The sequence below is a fragment of the Oryctolagus cuniculus genome, chromosome 19, assembly GCF_964237555.1.
Source record: "Oryctolagus cuniculus chromosome 19, mOryCun1.1, whole genome shotgun sequence".
NCBI classification, from domain to species: domain Eukaryota; kingdom Metazoa; phylum Chordata; class Mammalia; order Lagomorpha; family Leporidae; genus Oryctolagus; species Oryctolagus cuniculus.
The window spans coordinates 16,927,271-16,951,849 of record NC_091450.1 but is presented as its reverse complement, the minus strand read 5'-3'; the positions used below and the strand labels follow the sequence as shown (position 1 = coordinate 16,951,849).

Here is a 24,579-nt window from a genome sequence, read left to right as displayed (position 1 = left end):
AGTGGAGTCTTATTAACATAGAAGGAAAATCTTCTCTTCTCCCTTTTCCTTAAAGTAGCCAATGTACTCATGAACTTCCACCTTGTTTCAGTGACGCCACTATGTCAAAGGGCACATGCATGTCTTTTACTGGATTGCCTCGTATAGGAATTGCAGTTTACAGATACATACCATCAATGCCTATGAGAGCCTGGATTCCCAAGTGGTGCTGACAAAGTGTGTTTTCAACCTTTTGAATTTTTTGCTTCCTTATGCTAAAAAGTACATCTTAGTGTAGTTTTAATCTGTATTTTTCTTGTCAGTAATATGGACCTTTTTTTTCACATGCTTAGGAGTCATAGGTGTTTTCTGTTCCTCTCAAAGTCTGCTGTTGGTCTATACCTCTTTTCCTAGTGGGTTGTTTGGCACTGTCTCCTCATTTTCGAACTCTATATATTTGAGAAAAGGCAAACCCCTTCCTGTGTGCTCTTAGTCTCAAATATTTGTCCACTTCGCATTCTCTTTTGACTTTTCTTATGGCATTTTATTCCAGGTAGATAGTTTTGAATTCAGTCAAATTTATTCACCAATTTCTTTTACCATCTTTGGATTTTGAACTGACCTCATCGTCAAGGCCAGGCCCTGCCCTGGGACCCAGCAGGGGACCAAGACAAGTTGTTGCCAAGGAGAGCAACTTGGGCTGAGGGACAAGCACCCAGGGACAGGAAATATGAGCTGGGCAGTGACAGAGGACCACACAGGGCTGTGGGTGCCCGAAGTGGGGCCTATTGGTGGTATCCTGGGTCTCCCTTGCCATCTCTGACAGCAGGGTCTGGACCCAGGGCTTTCTGGCCATGGACTATTTGGGCAGGGGAGTCCAGCTAGCAGAGTGAGAGCCTGAGAAAGTGAAGGAGAAGGGAGACAAGCTAGAGCAAGGGCAATGAGGTTCAATCCAAAGACATCTCTAGGGGGCTGCCTGAAAGGTGCATGAGACCCTCCGCTCCAGCGGGAGACTCCCAGTTACCCCTCGGTCCTCCTCGGTGAGGACCGCCTGTAGGGAGCAGAGAGGAATCAAGGAAAACCTCCCTAGACCATGTGCCAGAGCCACAGCTGGAATCCTGGTGAGGCCAGAAGCCAGGGGCCGGGGCAGTAGGTTCTAGCCCCTCTTTTCCCTCTTGGCACTCTCTCTCTCTCTTCCATTCTGTGCCTGACCTTTTCTACGACTCAGGCCCTCTGCTCTACTCCAGCCCTAGGTATAGTTCCTCTTAGAACTGCCCTCTGCCCATCACTCAGTAAAGAAATGCTAAGGACCGTGCAGTTCACAGGAGGGTTCAAGAAATCTCTGCTCCAAGCTCAGCTGCCCACAGAGTCTTAATGGAACGGCGCCCTTGAAGAGCAGCTGGTCCAGTGAAGGAAGGGCCCTACAATGTCTGACCTGGGATCCTCCTGCTGGGCTCTCTGAGCCACTGCTGGAGAGCCATTGCCCATGGCCTAAACTGGCCACATCGTGGGATGCGTGCCTGTGTGCCTGTGTATCTGGTCACAAGGCACCAGTGTGACTGGCAGACACCAGGTCCTCAGTGAACACTTCTAGAATTAGCCCAAGACCACCACATCCAGATAGATATTCCCGACCCCAGAAGGCTACCTCGTGCTCTTCATGGTCAATACTACAGAAAAGGCAATCTCGAGGGGGGCCAGTGTGGTGGCACTACGGGTTACGCCATCGGCCACAATGCCAGCCTCCCATAAGAGTGCTGGTTTGAGTCTTGGCTACTCTGCTTCTGATGCAACTCCCTGTTGATGAGCCTGGGGAAGCGGTGGAAGATGGCCCAAGAGCTTGGGCCCCTGCCACCCACATGGGAGACCCACATGCAGTTCCTGGCTCTTAGCTTCAGCCTGGCCCAGCCCGAGCCTTGGTGGTCATTTGAGGAGTGAACCAGCAGATGGAAGATCTCTCTCTCCCTCTTTGTGTATAGTTATGCCTTTCAAAAAAATAAATAAAAATCTTTTTTTTTTTTTGAACAAAGGACAATCTTGCTTCTCTCTGCAGTACCAGAGTGTCCGCCCATGTTTGATCTGTGAATGTGAATCACATTGTGAACCAGGAATTATCAGTTGGTCTTCCAGGACACAGACACTGAGACAGAGAGGGGATGTCATGAGGTTTATTAGGGAAACATTAGGAAGGATGGAAGAGGGAGGAGGCAGCAAGGAGCAGGGAAAACACTCAGGAGTGCACACTGGTCAGTTCTTCAATGTGTGTCATCGCCGCAGCACGCTTAGGGTGGCTCGGGCTCCTCTTCAAATTTCAGAATGATTGGCATGGAAGGCAAGAAGATTTGAGATGATTTCCATGTGGTCTTACTTTTGTCCTGTCCACACTGTGTCCCCTCATCTGTCTAGGCTACGAGCGAGTACCTCCATGTGTGGCTGTATCTGTGTCTCCAGCTCATGAAACATCACAGTCTGCACATCTCAGGCAGATCTGAGCTTCCTGTGAGCCCGTCCTCATCACTGCCTCACCTTGTCATGTCTGAATTTGAGTAACAGAGAGGAGATTCTGCCTCATCTTTGCAAACAGGGTTGCAAGTCGTGTCTTGGCCTGAGCTATTACGCCCTTAGATTTGTTTACTGTACTCCAGTGAACATCTTTTGATGATCTTACAAGAGGAGAGTTTTCATGTGACGTGGGAAGGGGAGCGCCCAGTATGTGCAGACATTTGCCGGGTACTTTTGCCATGGGCTTGTTTCTTCTTCCTGACAGTGTCCTCAGAAACCAAAAGGATTTCCGTGTCACAGGTGACTGAGGGAGGCTCAGACGAGGCCCCACAGAGCGTGGGCATCAGGGCCTGAGACAGCAGAGCCACAGGGAGAGCCCCATGGTGCCTGATGTGGAGCTGAGAGCAAGGCTAGAGGAGGCTGGGATGTGGTGAGAGGCGCCCAGCTGGGCAGCACACAGTCAGCCTCAGTTCCCCCTGGAGCCTCTCATCACGATGCAGAGGGAGCTGCCCACTGCCCCAGACCCAGCTGCACAGTCAGTGTCTTTGGGGCATCATCAAGCAAAGTCTCCTCACAGGACCAAGGTCCATTTCCTGGACCTCCAGGGCACACGTCCTCACTGGCACTCCCTTATCTTTTCTGCCAATGATGGACAAAGGGCTTGAGGGCAGCAAGCTCTGAGCAGCGTGGGGCCCTGGCCTACTCTGGGTCACGGGGATGCTTCTGGAGCTGTGACTTCATGGGGTCTCCACGCTCCTACTTTCACTGCCCGCCCTGCCTGGGTGGCCTCTTCCAGCCCCATCTTAGGGAGCTCCCCAGACCCCCAAGAGGCCCGTCTCCTCACCTCCATCTCTCTTCTCCCCCACGCTCCTGTTTATTCCCAGGAAAATCACTCCCTGACTCATACTCCCAGGCCCTGCATTGGCACTCTCATTATATTGCTGCCCAGCTCTGTGCTGTGGCCTGGGTGTGTCTTCCCTGGAGGACATCTGATGCCCTTGAAGTCAGGGAGGGGTTTCAGTCCTCACAGAGCTGGGCACATGGCCCCAGATTCCATGTGTATCTGTAGAATTGATATTTCTGGCTTCTATAAGCAACTTATTTCCTCATATATCTGCTGCCTTGTCATGATGGGGAGTCAATGCAGCCCCTTGTGTGTCCTCAGAGACTTACGTTCCAGCTCCTCAGCCAGCCCCACTCCCCTGCTGCACCATTCAGAGGGAGGGAGAGAGGAGTACACTTTGCAAGTCAGTTCACTCCACGCGGATTAACATACCATACACCGTGTACAGTGTGCTCTTTGGAACATAGCGCATTCGCCCATATCTTTTGCACGGTGGACAAGAGCGGTTCTTCTTGCGCATTCTCCAGGCAGGAGGGCACCTCCGTGCCTCCATGTTGACCTGCAGAACACAGTACAGTAACATTGCTGTGATGGGCCCAGCAAAGCAGGTTGACAGGCCATGGCACCTGCACTAGGTTTCAGTATGCAGCGTCAGTGCTCCAAAACCACCCTGCTCTGCTGGGTCTTGACCCATGGAGTGGGGCGGGGTGGAGGGTGGGGGACAGTCCTGGATGCCAGGGCAGTAAACGGATGTCACCACACAAAACTGTGTCTGCCAATCAGGATGGAGTGGGCTGGTCCTCAAGGATTCTGTCACAGCAACTCACAAAGAGAAGCCTCCCAGACAGGGGTGCCTATGTGCAGCTCCCCTCCCCCTCACGTGCGTGCTGAGAGGAGAGGGAGGAGGGGGAGGAGAGGGCACCTTCCACACAGGCAGCACCAGCCCCTGGGGAGGACTCCACAGGCTTTCCCTGGCCTGTCCCTAATTCTCAGAGCTCTGCAGGGCAAGGGTGGCCTTAGCACACTCCACAGAAAGCCCACTCTGAGTCTCAGAAATGGGGGCTCCCAAGGGATCAGAAAAACTCCCTTCAGGGGGTGCAGCGGGTGACACCAGTGCCCCTGCAAACCCCTCTCCTTCCTGCTGCTTCCCTTGACAGAAAGGGTGTCCTCCCTGGAGGTGCCACCCACAGGCACAGAGCTCTCCAGGTGACCTGGAGTCCCGGGCACGCAGCAGCAGTGTCGCCTTTGGAAGCTAGTGAGGCACAGGGACAACATTCACCTCAACTCACAGGTAGGACTGAAGTTTAAGTGCAGGAGGATGTGGAGGCACGTGCTGTCCTACGCAGAAATGTGCTTGGGATGAAAATCAGTGCATTTGCAAATCAAAGCAGAGACGTCCTGGGAAGTGAGAGACCCGTGAGCTGGCGCAGCTCCCCAGGTCAGCTGGAAGGCTGCTGCGGGCACTCCAGACCCGACTTCCCCCTTCACTCTGTCCCTGCCTGTGTACACTTCCGGCACAGAGAAGCAAGGCCGGATACAGGGGCACGAGCACAAGGCCCACCCTCAGAGGGACTCGGCAGCAGCAGAGGGGACAGCAAAGAGGTAGGAACTTAGCAAAGCCCGGACTCTGAATAGACACTCAAGATTGCACCCAGCACAGGACCCTGTCGGAGGGAATGGGCTTCACGTTTTTCATTTCCGATTATCACAGCAGGTGTGCTAACAGATCAGTCACCTGCCCCCACAAAGGAAAAGGTCAAGTGGCAACCACCAAATACAGGAGCTCAGGAGCAGTCATCGCGCGGCAAGGCCCGGAGTCAGGAGATCGGTGCCTTCCTCCACCCGGGACCGCCAGTCACTGACCCGGACCCCCTCGGGTCCCAGCCTCAAGCATGAAACCTTCAGAGGTGCCACCGACACGCCCAGCTGGGAAGGGTGAGGCCCGTGGATCCTGGGGAAGATTTTGCTTTTTGAAAAGTGAAAGACACTTCAAAGGTATCACAAGACCCACACAGTGCAGACGAGGCCAGGAGAGCAAGCCTCCGCAAAGTCAAGTGTCCCTAACTGGGGGCGATGAAAATGACCCCGGTATGTACCTGTGCGTTCTGAGCGTGCTTGGCCGGGACCGGGCCACTGCGTCTCCCAGGGCCTGCGAGGGCGCCTGCATCTGCGGAAGGCAAGAAGAGACCGGGCTTGGCTCGCACACATTCCGTGCCCCGCAGCCCTGCACGCCTCCCCCACCACCTGAGCCCACAGGGGGCCCTGACCAGAGGCCCAGGGTCACCAGGTGCCACAGAGGAGCCCTGAGGATGACTCCAGCAGGGGTTTGCCCAACACATCCCCCCACTGTGCACAGGGCAGGACACAAGGGAGCTGGAAATCAACAGGAAAACCTAGGTTTCCCTCCCTGCAGGGGAAGTCAAAATTCAAACATGGATTAAAAATGACAACAAGGCAGCCTTGGGTGCAGAGGACACCCACGAGCCCTGCCCTGAGCTGCACTGCTTGTCCTTTGCTTCTGGCCCTGGGTGGATTTTCACTCCCGCGGTCGCCATGTGCTCTGCCTTCTGTTTCTGCCTCGGCGTCGTCTACATATTAAGGGGCACAAATGGGCTGCCAGAGACTCCTATGCAGCGGTGAGACAAGCAGTGCCCTGGGGGTCAATGGGACCCTGCGAATGTGAGAATTTCACTCAGGACAGCAGGGACACCGACGCTGGGGGACATCTGCTCACTAACGGAGGTCCAGAGCACGCAGTGCAAGATGACAACGGAAAGAATCAAGGCACCTCCAGAAACACCTGCTACATTAAAGTGAACGGCGGCAGAATATTTATCCGCGAAGACAGAGCAAGGCAGCTGCTTGTCTCACAGGCCCTCCTGCCCCAACTTGAGAGTGTCCTTGTGTTATGTTTCTCAAGTAGAATAAAGCTTCTGCCCCTGACTCAAGGGGGCAGGAGGAGCTGGCCCAGTTCCCCACTGTGCACGGAGCAGCTGAGAGGTCAGGGGTAGTGGAGAGTCCACGGCCAGTACAGGGGCCTCGGCTCCACCCTTCATGGGGCAAGGCCCAAAGGGCCACGTGGCCAGGACGCCTGAGTGTGCTGCCTGCCCAGGCGTTCCCTTTACTAAGTGCTCGCGGACAGTGTTCAGAGACCCTCATGATCGCCCCCAGAACAAGAAGCGAGGGGAGGAGTCTGCCACGGAAGTGCAGCTGCTGCCCCGCCCCCACTGCTCCTACCTCTCCGGGCCTGGTTCTCCCAGCCGGGTCCTCCCAGGGCTGGCCCCTGCCTCTTGTACCCCTCGGCCAGCTTCTTCATCTCCCATCTTGAAAACAGAGAAAAAATGCGCTTGAATGACAGCGAGAACATCAGGGCACTCAACACAGCCTTATCTCAAAAATGCAAAGATGGGCTCGAGAGGCCAGCCTAGCCCGTACCTGTACCTCAAGTGCTCAGTCTCCCTGTTGAGCTGCACCAGCTCCTGCTCTAACGTATTGGCCCTGTGCTGTGGGAGGAACACGTGGGCTCGTCAGTCACGGAAGACAGGGCACAGAAGGAAGGAAGCTAAGAAAGGGTCTTACCCAGCTGTCCAGAGACTTTCTGTACTGCGCGGAGACCTGAGAGAGCAAACGCATCACAAGGGTCTGGTGAGGGCTTGTGGGGGGCGTTAGGGTCGGGGCGAGGGGCGCTCAGGGCTCTGCAGAACGCAGCTCACCTGGCACGCAAAGCTGCGCTCCTCCTGCTGCAGCTCCTCCTGCAGCTGGTGAATTCTGCTCCTGTGATTTAGATTCGCTTTCATGAGTGAAAGGGCACCGCTGGGTGTGATTCTCAGTCCCCTGCCCGAGCCCCTGCTGCCCTCACACTGAGCCTCACAGTTTATCCGCACCGCTGAAACAGTCCCCTGTCTGTGACAGTGTAGCAGGAGCACCGCTGTCTCTCTCACGTCCTTGTCTATCTGGAACGCACGCCTGCAGCTTCTGGGCTGGCACCACTTCCTGGTCCCTTCTCAGTGTTTCCCTGCTCTCTCCTCCACCCCCAGCACCTGTCCCCCTGAGGCCCTACTCTCTGACTTAGGCCCTCACTGTGTTTCCCCGGGCCGCCATGGCTGGGTTTCCAAATGGCACAGTCACTTTCGGAGATGTGACTCAGCCCACTTAAAACTGCTTTCCCAGTGCTTAGGACAGTTGGTCACCGATCCCAGAACCATTTGCGCGAACCAGATTTCCACACGGTCTGGCCAGTGTCGGGGATCAGGAGATGTCTAGCAACTGTACATTTTTCTAATTTGTAACACTTGACTTTTTTTCTGACGTGGGTTCTCTCTACACACATCTTCTAAATATTAGCTTCTATTTCTGTGTGAATCGCGAGTAAACATTGTACATAGGTTGAACATTTAACCATCTGTTGGAGGTTTCGTGAGATGCTGGTGCTTAGCACCTGAACTCACTTGCATTCCTCTATTTCTGCTGTAGTCGAATTCAGCTTTTCCTCTTTTGCAGACAGCTGCTTCTCCATATTGGTCTGCTCCTGTCTTCCCCTAGCCATTGCCCTGAGACAGGAAGGAAAGAGACATCATCCAGTAGCTCCAGTGACACTCTGCCTGTCTCCCCGCCAGCGGTCTGCAGGCCAGGAGTCAAAAGGCCCCCTCCCCCACAACCTGCGCTGTGTTCAGTAGGAGCCCATTGGCCTGGGGCGGTCCCGTATTCTGAGTTCCTACGTGAAACTGCAACCTGGCTTAGTGTGCCATCAACTAAGAGCCTAACTCGGGAGTAGAAGGAACAGCTGAGTCTCAGCCAGTCACAAGCAGCCATGCTTCAGCCAATCAGAGGCGCCAGCAGATGAGCCCACAGGTGTGAGGCAACCACCTGGTTGGAACCCATGAAGCTATCTCTGCGCTTGCTTACTCTGTGAATTCTCACTGCCTGCAGAGCAGAGATGTCTGACTCTCTTCTGGTTCTGAGTGCCGCCCCCTCAGGAACAGTTCTTTGACCAGCGAGGCTCTGGTTTAATTTTCATGCCCTGCAGTTTTTCTTAACACCCATAAATGTGTAGACTGAGCCCCACACTCCGAGGAAAAAACTAAAGCTTCCCATACAGGGACAAAGAAAAATCCATCTCTGGCCTGCTGGCGAGTCCCAGGCCATTCTGACTGCTAATTCCTCTCTCTCTGCTCCTACTCCTAAGTAAATAAATCAACGACATGAAAAGCACTTTACGATATGCACTGTGCACCTCTCCGGGCGCAGTCTCCTGTGCTTGGTTGGGGAAAGCTCTTGTCAGTTCAGTATGGAAACCAGGCCCAGCCAACTGAACACAACTCAGCTCACTCGGATGAAGCAGGGGATCTTGACTGTCTGGTTTTTCCATGGGAGGATTGAACTTCTCCCTGCAAGGCTGGTGCCATGGCACAGCCAGAGAGACCCTCCCCAGACACGCCATTGCCAGCAGGTGCAGCGACTGCTGGACACCTGGGCAGGTCGGGAGAGGAACTCCTGTCGCCTACTTCAGACATATTGTTTCGAAGGCACAGAGGCAGGGACTGAGAAGGAAGACAGTGGGGTTCAGGCTCTGCTAAAGAAGGGACTCACTGAATTCCACACACTGTGGTTAAGTCCCAGAAGGGTGCTGGACTGGAAATGTAGTGACTCCTGTGGGACTTGGCCTACAGTGAGTGACCTCAGTTGCAGGCTGGATTCAGGGGGCCCAGTCCTGCCAGTGCCCTGCCTGTCTGCAGCCAGATCACATCCAACCAGACCTCAATGATTTTTTTCCCAAGGTCTGGTATTGAGATAATGACTAAGCACGCAGCAAGCCAAGACCAGGTGGTGGGACTGAAACCTAAAGAGCAGGGCACATGGACCCCGAGGGAATCCAGATGATGAGGTCGTCAGTGGTAGTGCCAGTGTCCCCTCTGACCCCAAATAAATGATAGACAGGAATTTCTGACAACCAGCCAGATGGGAAGAAAAAACACAGGTTCTAGAAATCAAGGCAAAAAGGACAACCGCAATTGTGTTGAGAGTGAACATGGCAATAATGTTGCAGGAATTACTCTTAAAAAGTGAGAATTGTTTGCACGTGTGCTGACACAGCAGTGTCTGTCACAGTGAACACATGAACGTCTTACTCCTCGGCCATCTGTAGGTCTTTGCGAATATAGTCCAGCTGCAACTTCCAAGTTTCAAGTTCAGGATCCTTTTCTGCTTTCACAAATGCCCATGTGTCACAGTTGAATTGTAATTTCCTTACATGTTCTGTAAAGGATAAAACAGTTGTCTTTGTGTGTGTGTACATGGACCTGAGGCCTTGGGGTGAGGAGGGGAGATGGGGAGGGCCCTGGAGGCCAGAAGCCATTCTTCACCTGCCCAGGGAAAACTCATTTCCACTCGGTGGGGCTTTCTGCCAGGCAAACACCATACCTTTCCGCTGAGGTGTGTTGGAATTCAAGGTTCTCGGCTCTGCTGCCCCAGGCCTCTCATTTATGAATTGAGACTTTAAGACAAACATGAGAAGAGACATTCAAGAAGTATGACAGCACAGTGTGACTCTCTTTAACACTACTGAATTGTATATTTTAAAAGGGTTGCAGTTTAGTATATGTGCTACTGAAGCTAGCGCTTAAAAGGGTTAAGACAGTTAATTTTACGCTATGTGTTTTTTGCCATAATTAAAAATCTCTTTAAAGGAAGTGAGGGGCACTGGCATTGTGGTACAGCAGGTTAGGCCACCACTTAACAACACTGACATCATTTGTTGGAGTGCCAGTTCCAGCTCTGGCTACTCTACACCTAACCCAGCCAGCTTCCAGCTAATGTGCCTGGGAAGCAGCCATTCATGTTAGTCCAAGTATATGGGTCCCTGTCACCCATGGGGGATAAGAGGATGGAGTTCCTGGCTCTGGACTTCACCCTTGATTGTCATCTCGTCATTTTCCTTCTTACCACCTTGTCTTTGGACTTCGGTGTCATATTCCAGAGCAAGGACTCATTAATGGTAATTTTAACCTAATGAAAAACATGCTTATTGGCCGGCGCCGCGGCTCACTAGGCTAATCCTCCACCTTGTGGCGCCGGCACACCTGGTTCTAATCCCAGTCGGGGCGCCGGATTCTGTCCCGGTTGCCCCTCTTCCAGGCCAGCTCTCTGCTGTGGCCAGGGAGTGCAGTGGAGGATGGCCCAAGTGCTTGGGCCCTGCACCCCATGGGAGACCAGGAAAAAGCACCTGGCTCCTGGCTCCTGCCATCGGATCAGCGCGGTGCGTCGGCTGCAGCGGCCATTGGAGGGTGAACCAACGGCAAAGGAAGACCTTTCTTTTTTTTTTTTTTTTTTTTTTGACAGGCAGAGTGGACAGTGAGAGAGAGAGACAGAGAGAAAGGTCTTCCTTTGCCGTTGGTTCACTCTCCAATGGCCACCGCGGCCGGCGCGCTGTGGCCGACGCACCGCGCTGATCTGATGGCAGGAGCCAGGAGCCAGGTGCTTTTCCTGGTCTCCCATGGGGTGCAGGGCCCAAGCACCTGGGCCATCCTCCACTGTACTCCCTGGCCACAGCAGAGGGCTGGCCTGGAAGAGGGGCAACTGGGACAGAATCTGGCGCCCCGACCGGGACTAGAACCCGGTGTGCTGGCGCCGCTAGGCGGAGGATTAGCCTGGTGAGCCGCAGCGCCAGCCAAAGGAAGACCTTTCTCTCTGTCTCTCTCACTGTCCACTCTGCCTGTCAAAAAAACAAAAACAAAAACAAAAACAAACAAAAAAAAAAAACCAAAACACCATGCTTATTAATGATGTGATTTCTGAGAACAAAATTCCATGTAGAGACCACACAATCATGAAATATTTGTTCTGAATCAAAGGTAAGGTGTACAATGGAAACCTTGTAGCAAATGTAGACAGCTTACCTCTGACGTAGTGTTCTTCAAATTCTCTGTATATTTTTCTTTTTCTAGTATCTGCACATAATAGAAATAAAATGTGCATTATGATTTCCATAGAAACACTGGACCAAACACTTAAAATATGAAAGGTTGAGCAAATCTATCTGGAGCTACCTCTATATTTGATGGAAAAGTGGTTGATCTAGGCTGGGGCCAGGGACTGTCAAACACACAGAAATGAGGAACAAAGAAACACCTCAAGGCATGAATGTTTTGTGGCATCACACCATTTCTGCTTAGTAGCTCATGGGACAGACTGAACAATGAGGGCAAAGCAAAGAAGGTGGTGTTCAAGTCACATGGCTCAAATGAAATGTTCTTCATAGATAAGAAAGGAAATCAAAACAAAACCAAGTGTCTCTCACTTCACCTAGAAAATGCTCTGTTCAGCATCAAGAGTGTCAGGGACTGCTTTCCTTGGCCTGATGTCTTGTTCATCTGATAATTCTCTCAGTTTTTTTTTTTTTTTTAACCTTGCAGGGTAATGCTGAATGTTTGCTTACTCAGGTCAGTCTTTTACATTTAAGACATTGTGTGATGGGTACAAGAACGCTGAATAGCACTCAGTAGAAGTCAGCCCCCAGGCTCACACAGTTGACTGTCAGTGTGGATAAGCGTGACATTTCACAGTGTTGCATGTGGGGCTGCACCATGCATTGCACATCTTCTCTCTAGGAGTCCCAACAGGTCCTCAGAGTGATCATTGGAAAACAGGCCTCTCCTGCTTTCCCCAAAGGTAGGAGAAAGTAGCCCAGAGTCTTTCCTTCTCTTTGAAAAGGTCAGCCTTCTTGAAAATCTGTTTTCCCAGAGCCTAACTGGGATTTTCCCAGAAACTACATGACCACTGTGAAGGGAAATAGCCAAGTCTCCCTCTCTCTACCCTTCCTAACCTGGAGGGAAAACCAGAATCACACTGAGCAGCACAGGTGAACGTTGCAGGGCTCAGGCTCCGTGGAAGACTGAGCTGCTCAGGAACCCTGGGGCCCGATCACCACCACAGGGCTGCTCCATGGCCCCTGGAGCTTTAGGCTGAGGCACTGTGTGCCAGTGTTATGGACTCAGGGATATCTCCTCGAGGACACAAGGGCACGGACAAGACAGGAAATCTTAGCTTCTGCCACTCTCCGTTGGAGTAAACAGTAAACAGCCTAATCTGTAGTCAGACAAACCTAAAACCCCCACATACAAACTAGTTATTGACCTCAGTCCCTTTTAACCTGCATACGATGTCTGGGTTCATTGAAGAATTAGAAAACATAGTAAATTCACCAATAGAAACAAAACCCACAGTTTGACAGAAAGAAAGCATTTAACTCACACTGAGCTATGGCAGCAATAATAGAATGATCAGACTTGGAATTTAAAACCACTGATTAATATGGCAAAGACTCGGATGGAAAAACTGGGTGTAATGCAAGAAGAAATAATCAGCAGAGAAAGAGAAATTGTAAGGCTCCAAAAGAAAGGCAAGAAATCAAAACACAGTAGCAGAATGAGGCATCTCTTTGATGGTTCACTATCAGGCTCAACACAGATGAGGAACGAACCAGTGAATTTAGGATGTCAGGGGGCCAGAGTTGTGGCATAGTGGTAAAGCCACTGGTTTGAGTTCCAACATGGGCACGGGTCTGAGTTCCAGCTGCTCCCATTCTGATCCCGCTCCCTGCTAATGGGAAAGCAGAAGATTGCCCAAGTGCTTAGACCCCTACACCCAGGTGGTAGACCTGGAAGAAGCTCCAGGCTCCTGGCTTCCGCCTGGCCCAGCCCTGGTCATTGCAGCCATTTGGGGAGGGAACCAGCAGATGGAAGACCTCTGTCTCTCTAATTCTGCCTTTCAAATGAATAAGTTCAAAGAAAGGAAGGAAGGAAAGAAGGAAGGAAGGAAGTCCCAAAGAAAAATGTAATGGAGAAAGGAGATGAAAAGCAACACAGGGAATCCAAGAACAGAACCTATTGGCACTTTTTAAAGATTTATTTATTCATTCATTTGAAAGGCAGAGTTACAGAGAGACAGAGACAGAGACACACACACACAGAGAGAGAGGAGTCTTCTATCTGCTAGTTCACTCCCCAAATGGCTGCAAAGGCTGGAGCTGGGGCAATCTGAAGCCAGGAGCCAGGAGCTTCTCTGGGTCTCCCAGGCAGGTGCAGTGGCCCAAGCATTTGAGCCATATTCTACTGCCTTCTCAGGCCATGACAGAGAGCTGAATTGGAAGTGGAGCAGCCATGACAGAGAGCTGAATTGGAAGTGGAACAGCCAGGACTCAAACTGGCTTCCATGTGGGTTGCTGGCACTGCAGGTGGCAGCTTTACCCACTACACCAGGCCCTGAAACTATTGACATTTATTGCGTACTTTAATCCCATGGGGCCAGCACTGTGGCATAGTGTGTAAAGCCACCGTCTACAGTGCCGGCATCCCATATGGGCGCCAGTTCAAGTCCAAGCTGCTCCACTTCTGACCTATCTCTCTGCTGTGGCCTAGGAAAGCAGTAGGAGATGGCCCAGTTCCTTGAACCCCTGCACCCATGTGGCTCTTGGATTCAGATCTGCACAGCTCCAGCCATTGTAGCCAATTGGGAGTGAACCAGCAGATGAAAGACCTCTCTCTCTTTCTCTGCCTCTCCTCTTCTCTCTGTGTAACTCTGACTTTCAAATAAATAAATAAATCTTTTAAAAAATTCCATAACAGAACAATACAGGTTCTTCCCAGGCTCATAAACATTCACCAAGGTAGACACCACTCAGGGCCATAAAACACATGCTAAACAGTCATAGTAGGAAATTTCCTCTCAGGCCACAGAATTCATCTACAATTCAATAGTAGAAAGATAGCTGAAAACCTACAAAATAATTGGAGACTAAATGACATAACTCTAAAGAACATGAGTCAAGGGAGTAATCTCTAAAGAAATAAAGAAATATTGCAATGTAAATGAAGATGGGGTTTTAAACACTGGTGGGATGTAGGGAGTGTTGCTTCAATGAGGAGTAGTGCTAAATGCACTACTAAATGCTGAAAATTCCTCTTCATTTATAATGCAAAGTATGCCTGTATGATATGGTAGTATACTCACAGCAAGTTTAGTTCTCCAGAAGAAAATCTTAAATGTAGAAATCCCAAGGAAAACACCGACAATCAACTTCTGGAAAATTCCCAAACAATGCAGACCGAAATGAAACCGGCACTGCGGAATCTCAACCATCTGTAAGATGACATCAGAAACAGTGAGAATCCTCAAACACATTACACAGTCGCAAGGGCTCACCCTTAGGACCCCTGAGCAAGCCTGCCAGGGGTCACCACACTCCTCAGGTCACTGCAGGGAATTCCACTGCCTCAAGAAACGTCGAAGCGAGCACAGTCTCGCATTTCCTGGGTGTCTGGGAGTGTGGAAAGCATTGTGAAAGCGGGTGCCTTCACGTAGAGAACCCAGGTCACCCTGGGCCCTGCCCTCTCTGGGGTCTATCGCTGCACAGAAACCCCCTTCATTGCACTTCTTTCTGGGATTCATTGATTTTCCTCATTTAAGCATCAGCATCAGTAAAAAAAAGTAGAATCAATAGGTAATTTTATTTTGAAAAAAGATAAGTTTTATTTATGAAATAAAACCAAGATGAAGATACTGAAAATGATGCTGAAGTGTGGGTTTATTATTATTCTTGATATCAATTCTATTAGACCTTCATGGGAATGAAGACAGAAATTCCCACAGAGTAAATTCTGACTGCTTTCCATGGATTGCTCTGGATTTAACTGTATGCTTTTCGAAAACTTAACCCTCAAATTCTAAATGTTTCTTTCAAGATGATGAATTAAACAGAGCTAGTAATGCAAGTGTTATGCTAAGTCAGGAATGGAAGAAAATTATTTCCTGATTTATGAAACATGTGAGTGATTTTAGAAATATGGTGTTGAGTAGAATAAGACAAAAGGAATAAATATGGTATGCATGCATCTGTTCATACAAAATTCTAGAATAAGCAAAGTTCATCTATGATATGGGCAGGAACTTACTGGGAAAAAGTGAGGGCAATTATTGGGGTGACTGTCACATTGTAGATCTTGAGAAGGTTTTTATATATTTTCCAAACAGTGAACTTATACCCAATATTTATGTTTTCCTCCATGTAACTTTTTTTGGAAAAGGAAAATCTGTCAACAAACAGGTAATTCTAGTTCGTGACAGTCATGCTGAACTACTTAGGAGGAAGTACAGTGATGTCTGTAATTCACTATGAAATACACTGAAACTAAGAAGGACTGAGAGGGACGGATGAATATGTGTAAACTCATGTTTGGTAAAATGTTAATCAGCCAATGCTATATGTCTGCACATTTTCATAACAAAATGGCAGTGCTAATTAGCAAAACCAGGCAAGTGATGGGGCTGTGTGGATGAAGCTGCCGCCTGCTACACCAACACCTTATACTGGAGCACTTTTCTCAAGTCCCAGCTGTCCCACTTCCAATCCAGTTCCCTGCCAATGTTCCTGGGAAAGAGCAGATGATGGCCCAAGTGCTTGAGTCCCTGCTGCCCATGTGGGAGACCTGGATGGAATCTCAGGCGCTGTGACTTAGACCTGGCCCAAAACTTACTGTGGAGCCATTCAGGGAATGAATCAGCAGATGGAAATTCTCTAACTTTGACTCTTCCTTCCTTTTTCTGTCACTCTGCATATCAAATAACTCTTTTAAAAGATTACCAGAACTGGGGCTGCAGTGGGTAAAGCCACCACCTGCAGTGCCGCCATCCCATATGGGCGCCGGTTCTAGTCCTGCTGCTCTACTTCTAATGCAGCTCTCTGCTATGGCCTGGGAAAGCAGTAGAAGATGGCCCAAGTCTTTGGGACTCTGCACCCGCATGGGAGACCCAGAAGAAGCTCCTGGTTCCTGGCTTCAAATCGGCCAAGCTCCAGCCATTGCGGCCATTTGGGGAGTGGACCAGCAGATAAAAGAACTCACTCTCTTTCTCTTTCTCTCTCTCTCTGTCTCCCTATAACTCTGCCTTTCAAATCAATTATCATAACCAAAATGTCTTTTATGTCAGTGAATTTTTTTGAACAGGAGTTCCAAAAATGATTGAGATTGTTCATGCTTGAAGAATTATAGGTACAATACAATTGGATCTTTCTCATTGTGGAGTTGCAAAATTCAAGGAGATGTTAGAAAACTTCACAAGCATGTGAGTTTCTGAGTTTTTATTTTAAGGGTAAAGATCAATGGAAATACAATTCCTGCAACCCATTCCAAAATAAAAGATAAGTAAATTGTGGTATATCCAAGGTAAAGAGTTCTACTCAGCCATGGAAAGGAACAAACTACTACTATATAAAATGATATGGATCAATATCTGGTCATGCTGACTTAACCAATCTGTAAAAACAATAATAACATCCATCATGTTGGATTACCTTCTATAAAATGAGATAGACTGGGATCAGTGGTTCAGGGAAGAATGGGAGGAGGGAGCGTAGAGGTCAGATGAGTTAACAAGGAGCAGAAAGAAATATCTGGAGTGATGGCCGAGTTCACAGTCTAAATGAGATGATGGTTTCATTACTGTATGCATATGTTAAAAATGAATAAATTCTACTTCTGAAACTGATGCTGTTTTCTATAAAGATCTTTGCCAAACAATCTGTAGGAAAAAAACCTGGTACACAAACTCACAGTTTTATGTTTCCAATGAAAACACAGACAATATTTTAAAATTACAAATAGAATTTTACCTAAATTTATAGGCAAGTTTATGCTCAATTAATAAGTAAATATAAACTTACTTTGGATGTTAAGCCAATATCTCCTATTGAATGTTCATGAAATAACCGGTGAAATTGTGTTGTAAAAAATCCCAAAACATAGACAAACTATATGGAAGAATGAGAAAGAGTTTATAAAAATTGCTGTAGTATCAGTGGGATAATTCATAGACATATGTTCACAATTCTGAGTTTCTTCTGTAAAATGTAATAGCCTGGAGATCAGTGTAGCAGGGCAGTACAAGAGGATGGAGGGAGAAGATCAGATGGATGAAAAGGGAGCAGAAGGAAATGTATGAGAGTGATGGGTGAGTTTACCATCTTACATGATGTGACAAGTTCATTACTGTATACAAACGTAAAAAAAATATATATCCTAGCTTTGAAGAGATACTGCTTACTATACACAATTAACCAAACAACTTGTAGAAAAACATTTTATACATAAACTTAGAGTTTAATTTTTTCTGACAACACATGGAAAATCTGTTAAAATGGTTAATAGAATTTTACCTATGAATGTATAAGCCAGTTTACAATTGGTTAATAAATGAATACAAACTTACTTTGGAGGTGAAGTCAATATCTCCTATTGAATATTCGTGAAATGACTGGTAAAATTGATTTGTAAAAAATCCAAAATCATGGCCAAACTATATGGAAGAATGAGAAAACATTTACAGAAGTTGCTACAGTAGGAGTAGGAGTAATTCATAGATATATGTTCACGATTCTGAGTCTCTTCTATAAAGTAAATAGCCTGGAGATTAAGGCAGCAGGGCAGGACAAGAAGGTGGAGGGAGAAGGACGATGGATACACAGGGTTTAGAAGGAAATATATGAGAGCGATGGGTGAGTTTACCATCTTGAATGATGTGACAATTTCATTAATGTATACAAATGTAAAAACAAATACAACCTATCTTTGAAGAGATACTGCTTATCATATACGATTTTGCCAAATTTAATCTGTAGAAAAACTCTACTACACAAGTTGACAAGAGCTTTTTTTTCTGACAAAACATGGAAAATCTGGTAAAATGGTTAATAGAATTTTACCTATGAATTTATAATCCAGTTTACAACAATTAATAAATGAATACAAACTTACTTGGAAATGAAGCCAAGATCTCCTATTGAATGTTTGTGAAATGACTGGTTAAATTGTTTTGTAACAAATCCAAAAATATGGTCAAATTATATGGAAGAATGAGGAAATGTTTACTAAATTTGCCAAGATATCAATGGGAATTATTCAGATCCTTGTTTATAGATATGGCTGTGACTGGTGAAATGGACAACTGCTGTGACAGTCATACCTGAATTATTGAGCCAAAAGAAATGAAGCCCACTGAGCCGATATTGTGGCACAGCAGGTAAGCCGCTGCCTTCTAGGCTGGCATCCCCTATCAGAGCACCAGTTCTAGTCCCAGCTACTCCAATTCCAGTCCAGCTATCTGCTGACGTACGTGGGAAGGTAGCGATGATGACCCACAAACTTGGGCCCCTGCCACCCGCATGGAAGACCTGGATGGAGTTCCAGGCTCCAGGCTTCAGCCTGGGCAGACCCCAGCCATTGTGGGAGTAAACAAGTGGGTGGATGATCTCTCCCCTCTCTCTCTCTCTCTTTCTCTCTCTCTCCCTCCTTCCCACCCTCCCTCCCTCTCTCCCTCATTTCTCTCTCTCTCTCATCTCATTCTACCATTCAAAATAAATACATAAATCTTAAAAAAAAAAAAAAGCCCATCATGTCTGAGTCCCTTCTGTGGAATGTAATGGACTAGGATCAGTGGTTCGATGGGGAATGGGAGAAAGGAGACGTTCAGGTGGATGAGCAAGGAGCAGGAGGAAATATTTGAGAGTTATGGATGAATTTGCCATCTTAAATGAGGTAATGATTTCCTTGCTGTGTATAGTTGTTAAAAATAAACAAATTCTATTATTTAAAGACATACTGCTTACTGCACGTTTACCGAACCATCTGCTAGAACAAAATCTGACACACAAGCTGACATGGTTTTATTTTTCTGACCAAAACATGGAAAATATGTTAAAATGGTTAACAGAATTTCACCTATGAATTTGTAAGTCAGTTTGTAATTGATTGACAAATAAATATAACCTTACTTTGGATGTGAAACCAAGATCTTTTGGATGTACATGAAATAGCTGGTTGAATAGTTTTGGAGCAAATCCAATTATATGGCCAATCTGTATGGAAGAATGAGAAAAACAATTACAAAATGTGCTAAGGTGTCAATGGTGATAATGCGTAGACATCTATTACACACATGAACATGACTGAGAAAGATGGGGAACTCCTGTGACAGTTATACTTAGTTATTGTCCCAACAAAAATGAACCCATTCTGTCTGATTTCCTTCTATACATGTGATAGATTTGGCTGAGCAGTTCAGGATGGCAGGATGGAAAAATTTATTCCGAAAATTAAGTACGGATTATTGTTGAACCCAGATTTCCAAGAAAACCTGAAGTTTTCTTCAATGTTCACAGTGATTCTGAACCAGCACACTTTGTGTGAAGTTTGGAAGTACATGAGAAGATTTGCAGGGTAAAGTGATGTGTGTTCCAACTGAAACTATGAGAATCGAAGTTATTTAGAAACACAACTCCAAACAGCCACTAAGACTTCCTCTTCCTGACTCCTGGTATTGCACCTAAACCGATCAACGGTGACAGTAGACATCACTGTGTGAAGGAAGGCAATACATTGGGAATGTTTGGTCACCATGACAAAAGGCAAACATATCATTCTACAGAACCTAGATGTGCAAGTGTTATTGGAAGAAAAGCTCAAAATAGAATTCACGCCAACCCACAACCCAGCCTCAGTTTTGTGCCTGCCGAACTTCTCTAGAAAGTGGACGGAACCTGAGCCCTTCCACCGTCAGCCCTCCCAGCGGAGGGGAGTGCAGTGGGCAGTCCTGCGGAGCACGCTCTCTGTGAGGAACCCTGCCGGCCGGGAGGCCTCGCTGCCGTTGCTCTCAGCACCTTGTTTACAGACGCCCATCAAATGCACGAGAAGCACAAGGCCATCTGGCCAATCACTGTAAAACACCCCCGCCCCGGCCTGGGCCCTCTGGCTACACCTGCCGGCTGTCTGGACATGGCTGTCAGTTATGCAATCCTGAGTGAGATCCAATGGAGCCACTAAAAGCTGAGGCTCTGACAGCCAGTGACCATAGGCATGGATGGAGGAGGGAAATGCAAGCCAGGATCATTCATCCACATGCTCAGAGATGAGGATGGGCAAGGAGCTCCACTGTCATTGACAATGCAACCTGGTAACGGCAAACAGTCTCAATAAAAACGATCAAGATATTTCCTCCTTTGAACACTGGACAGAAACAGAACAGTTTGTTGGGTTTTTTGTTTGTTTTTGTTTTTTACTTTGAAAGGTTTTTTTGGCTCGTTTTAAAGATGTATTTTGAGGCCTCCTACCTGGAGCTCGTGGGGAGGCAGTGGAGGAGCTGCGTCAAGTAGATCAGGATAGTCACTGAAGTGCCGCTTGTCATCTTCCCCCACGTGCTGGGCGCGTTGCTGCTCTTGCTCACCCTTCTCTAGAGCGACACGGCCGCCAGCCATCTCAGGAAATGGGGGCAGAAGGGGTGCTTCTGCTGCCCCACAGTTCCAGGACATAGTCGGGTGAGATGGAGGTGTGAGCAGCTGGAACACATCCACCCATCACAACAGACAGAGCAACGATGTTTGGGTGTTCCCAGACAACTGTTACTTCCTCAACCCTACAGAACCAGAAGCTGCCACTGAAATAGGGCCTAGTATTCGGGCCACCTTTTTTGTTTTTATTTTTATTTTTTGCCCTTTCTGTCTTCCTCCAATATGAGAAATATACTTTAAAAAAATAAAAGACTCATCTATGGGGCTGGTGTCATGGCAAAGCAGGTAAAACCTCCACCTACAAGACCAGCATTCCATGTGGACACCAGTTTGAGTCCCAGCTGCTCCACTTCTGATCCAGCTCCCTGTTAATGTGCATGGGAAACAGAGGAAGATGGCCCAGCTACTTGGGCCCCTGTCACCTACATGGGAGACTCAGTTGAAATTTCAGGCTCCTGGCATTGGCCTGACTCAGCACGGGCCATTGCAGCCACTTGGGGGAGTGAACCAGCAGATGGAAGATCTGACTCTCCCTCCCTCTCTGTTATTCCACCTTTCAAATAAATAAACCTTAAAAAAATAATATAACATTAACAGCAAAAAGATTGATTTATTTATTTGAAAGAGTGACAAAGCGACAGGTAGAGACACAGAGAAAATCTTCCCAATTACTGGCTCACTCCCCAAACATCCACAATAACCAAAGCTAAGCCAGCTGGAGTCATAGGGTTTCTCATGTCAGTGACAGGAACGCAAGTACTAGGGCCACCATTTGCTGCCTGCCAGGTGCATTAACAGGCATCTGGATTGGAACCATGGAGTAGACAGACTTGAACCTGGGGCTGTGATATGGGATGCAAGAGTTCCCAGCTGCAGCTTAAGCTACTGTACCACACTACCTGCCACAGAGATTCCCCTTCAGGAATGTGGGTGATTGTGCCTCAGAGCAAGGGTCATCCCTGATAACTGCATCTTTGCTAATCCCTCACTAAGAACCTAGAGTGTCCAGTCCAAGCAGATGGCATCAGTCCTGCTCCTTCTCCCTCTTTCTCTCCTACACATAGAGGGTTATGGTTTTGTACCGACAGAATGAAGACCTCCCCAGCAGGAATCTGGCCTTTCTTTAGATCTGGACAATCCTAAGGACAGTAAGGATCCCTTCTCACATGGCTGAATCGACAGCCTGCTCATGACCTGGTTCACAAAAGGAAGGACAACAACCCCTCCCACTCCTGGGCAGGTCACTCCTAGTGACTGCCCCATAAGCAGTGTCCCAGGAGGATGCAGCCACTCATTGTCCCAACTGATGGGCATCTCAGGGCCCCCTCTAAGCTGCCTGGGAACAGAGTCCCTGGGGGCAGCCTCCAAGAGCAGAGGGAAGGGAGGACTCAGAAGTTGCTGAAAGTCAACACACCAGGTAACACAAAGCACAGGTGACACTTCACTCCTAACAAACTGGTACCAACACCAGTGACTCAGTGCCACTGCTCTGGGGCTGCCAAGCTTTCACACACATGGGTGGTCCCTCCCTAGGGAAACAGCCCGCACGGCAGGGAACAAAAGCTTGCGACACTTGAGGGCCTGCCTAGGGCTTCCAGGAGCCAGGCTTGTTCCCATGACTCCTATGACATCACAGTTCCCCGTGTTGGTAAAACTACTTTAACGAGACACAATCCCATACCATATAGTTCCCACCAATATAGCACATGGCTTCTGGTCTATTCACTAATCCTTCCCTTTTGAGACTATGAGGTTGCTTTTTCTTTTCTTTGAAAGTTTTTATTTAATAAATATAAATTTCATAGATACAGCTATTAGTGGTTCTTCCCCCCATACCCACCCTCCCATCCCCATTCCTGTCCCACCTCAAACTCCCTCTCCCATCTCATTCTTCATTAAGATTCACATTTAATTATCTTTATATACAGAAGACCAACTCTATACTAAGTAAAGATTTCGACAGTTTGTACCCACACGGACACACCAAGTATAAAGTACTGTTTGAAGACTAGTTTTACCATTAATTCTCATAGTACAAATCATTAAGGACAGAGGTCCTACATGGGGAGCAAGTGCACAGTGACTCCTGTAGTTGATTTAACAATTGACACTCTGTTTATGACATCAGTGATCACCTGAGGCTCTTGTCCTGAGCTTCAAAGGCTATGGAAGCCTTTTGATACACAAACTTTGACGTTATTTAAAGGCCATAATCAAAGTGGAAGTTCTCTCCTCCCTTCAGAGAAAGGTACCTCCTTCTTCATGAGGTTCCTACTTCAGGATCCTAGCCTGTCAGCCTTTCCCGCCCCTGGCCCAAGCCAAAATGGATGTCACAGGTGTAATCAGAGCCTGACCAGCCTGGTCAAGACATAGGCTGAGGCCCCTGGACTGTCAAGAGCCCCTGAAAAGGCTCTTAGGTAAAGCACAGGGTGACACAGCCCCACCGAAGGGAAGACACCACGGCGCTTCCTGCGTTTACTCACATTCCTCTTGGCGCTGCTGGGAAACCCCAGCACCAGGATCCAAAAGAGCCACCTCCTCACCTCCATGTCCTGGTCCCCTCAGGGTGCCTGAGCGGCCAGATAGGAGGTGGGGGTGGTGAAGGGGAAGGGGGAGGGGAAAGGGGTGGGGAATTGGGGAGGGGAGGGTGTGGCAGGGAAGCGGGGTACTGAGGAGCTAAAGAGGAGGAAGAGGACAAGGGAGTCAGGAAAGTGTCTCGGTCAAATCAGGTACAGAGGCAGGAAGTAGGGTTCAAAGCTAAGTCACTGGGAGTTGGTCCACAGACCAGACACACGCCAAGTGTGCGTCACTCAGGAGTAGGTGGAGGGACACGGACAAGAGCTCCGTCTTCCTCCGGGTCTTCTCCTGTCTGGAGATCACCTTACCAACCCCAGGCTTTTATACCTTCTCTCTCAACCAATCCCCTGCCTTTGCCTTGCTGCGTCACAATGCAAGCCCCACCCACTCCTAGAATGCCCCTCCCCCACACTGACCGCATGCCAGGGGCTGAACCCCTGTCCCAACGGCTGTTATCCAAAAGTCAGAGAGCAAAAAATGCTGGCAAGGATGAAGAGAAAGGCAGACTTACATGTTGTAGGTGGGAATTTGAATTAGTGCAGCAACTGTGGAAAACGGGCAATTTCTTAAAGAACCAGAAATAGACCTGGCATGAGATCCACCAATCCCACTATTGGAGATACCAAAAAAAAAGAGAAAGAACTTATTTTATGAAAGAGATACCTGCTCCACCATGCTTATGGCAGCACTGTCCACAATAGCCAGATATGGACTCAACCAGGGTGTCCTTTATCAGATGAATGAACAAGTAAAATGTGGTACATATATAATGAATATTCAGCTAGAAAAAAGAATGAAATTCTATCTTTTGTAGCAAAATGATTGAAACAGGAGGACATCACTTTAGTGAAATAAGCCAGACACAGAAAGACAAGTATCACATGTTCTTCCTTATGTGTGGGAGCTAAAATTAAAAAGGAAAAAAAACTGAAAAAATGCCCATGTGATATATATCAGTTTTGCTGCAAACACAGTGTTTTGTCAAACTGTCTTTCAAATCTTTGTCAAATTGTTAGGAAATACGTACTACTATAGTTTTGATGATTTGACATCTTAAAATTTTCATTTGACTGTTAATAGCCCTTACCTATTTTCCTGGTGGATTGTGGACTTTTTACTTTTAATTTGTTGAAGCCTTTATTTAGTAGAGCCATTAAGTCTTTGTAATGTAAATTAAAAATATGTTATCTAAAAAAAGTTTTTCATGTAATGACATTGTCCACTGAGCTTTCCCAGGAGTGGGCATTATGGAGGGCAGCTAAGCCTTGGCAAGGGGAACGCCAAGAGTGAAGCCAGCCTAGCCTTCAAAAACATCTGGGCCTCCTGGAGAACAAGAAAGAGCCCA

The 24,579-nt window shown here is 47.9% G+C and overlaps 1 protein-coding gene across 6 annotated transcripts in view; it reads right to left on the bottom strand.

The window, feature by feature from the left end:
• The window catches only part of LOC138847039 (uncharacterized), a 53,353-nt gene extending 29,805 nt beyond the window's left edge, over positions 1-23,548 (bottom strand). The window contains exons 1-17 of one of the 6 annotated variants that reach the window (XM_070064596.1): positions 23,141-23,548; positions 20,481-20,782; positions 19,146-19,229; positions 17,585-17,671; positions 17,040-17,126; positions 14,333-14,461; positions 11,221-11,271; positions 9,746-9,818; positions 9,454-9,580; positions 7,774-7,875; positions 7,039-7,099; positions 6,905-6,940; positions 6,761-6,828; positions 6,563-6,648; positions 5,422-5,492; positions 3,758-3,884; positions 2,133-2,281 (exon numbers count right to left, since the gene is read on the bottom strand). In XM_070064596.1, the coding sequence (XP_069920697.1) occupies positions 2,262-2,281; positions 3,758-3,884; positions 5,422-5,492; positions 6,563-6,648; positions 6,761-6,828; positions 6,905-6,940; positions 7,039-7,099; positions 7,774-7,875; positions 9,454-9,580; positions 9,746-9,818; positions 11,221-11,271; positions 14,333-14,461; positions 17,040-17,126; positions 17,585-17,671; positions 19,146-19,229; positions 20,481-20,678 (1,407 nt within the window). In that variant the 5' untranslated portion in view covers positions 20,679-20,782; positions 23,141-23,548 and the 3' untranslated portion in view covers positions 2,133-2,261. The other 5 variants (XM_070064597.1, XM_070064595.1, XM_070064599.1 and 2 more) reach the window with 5 other exon arrangements.
• Between the last annotated feature and the right edge of the window lie 1,031 nt (positions 23,549-24,579).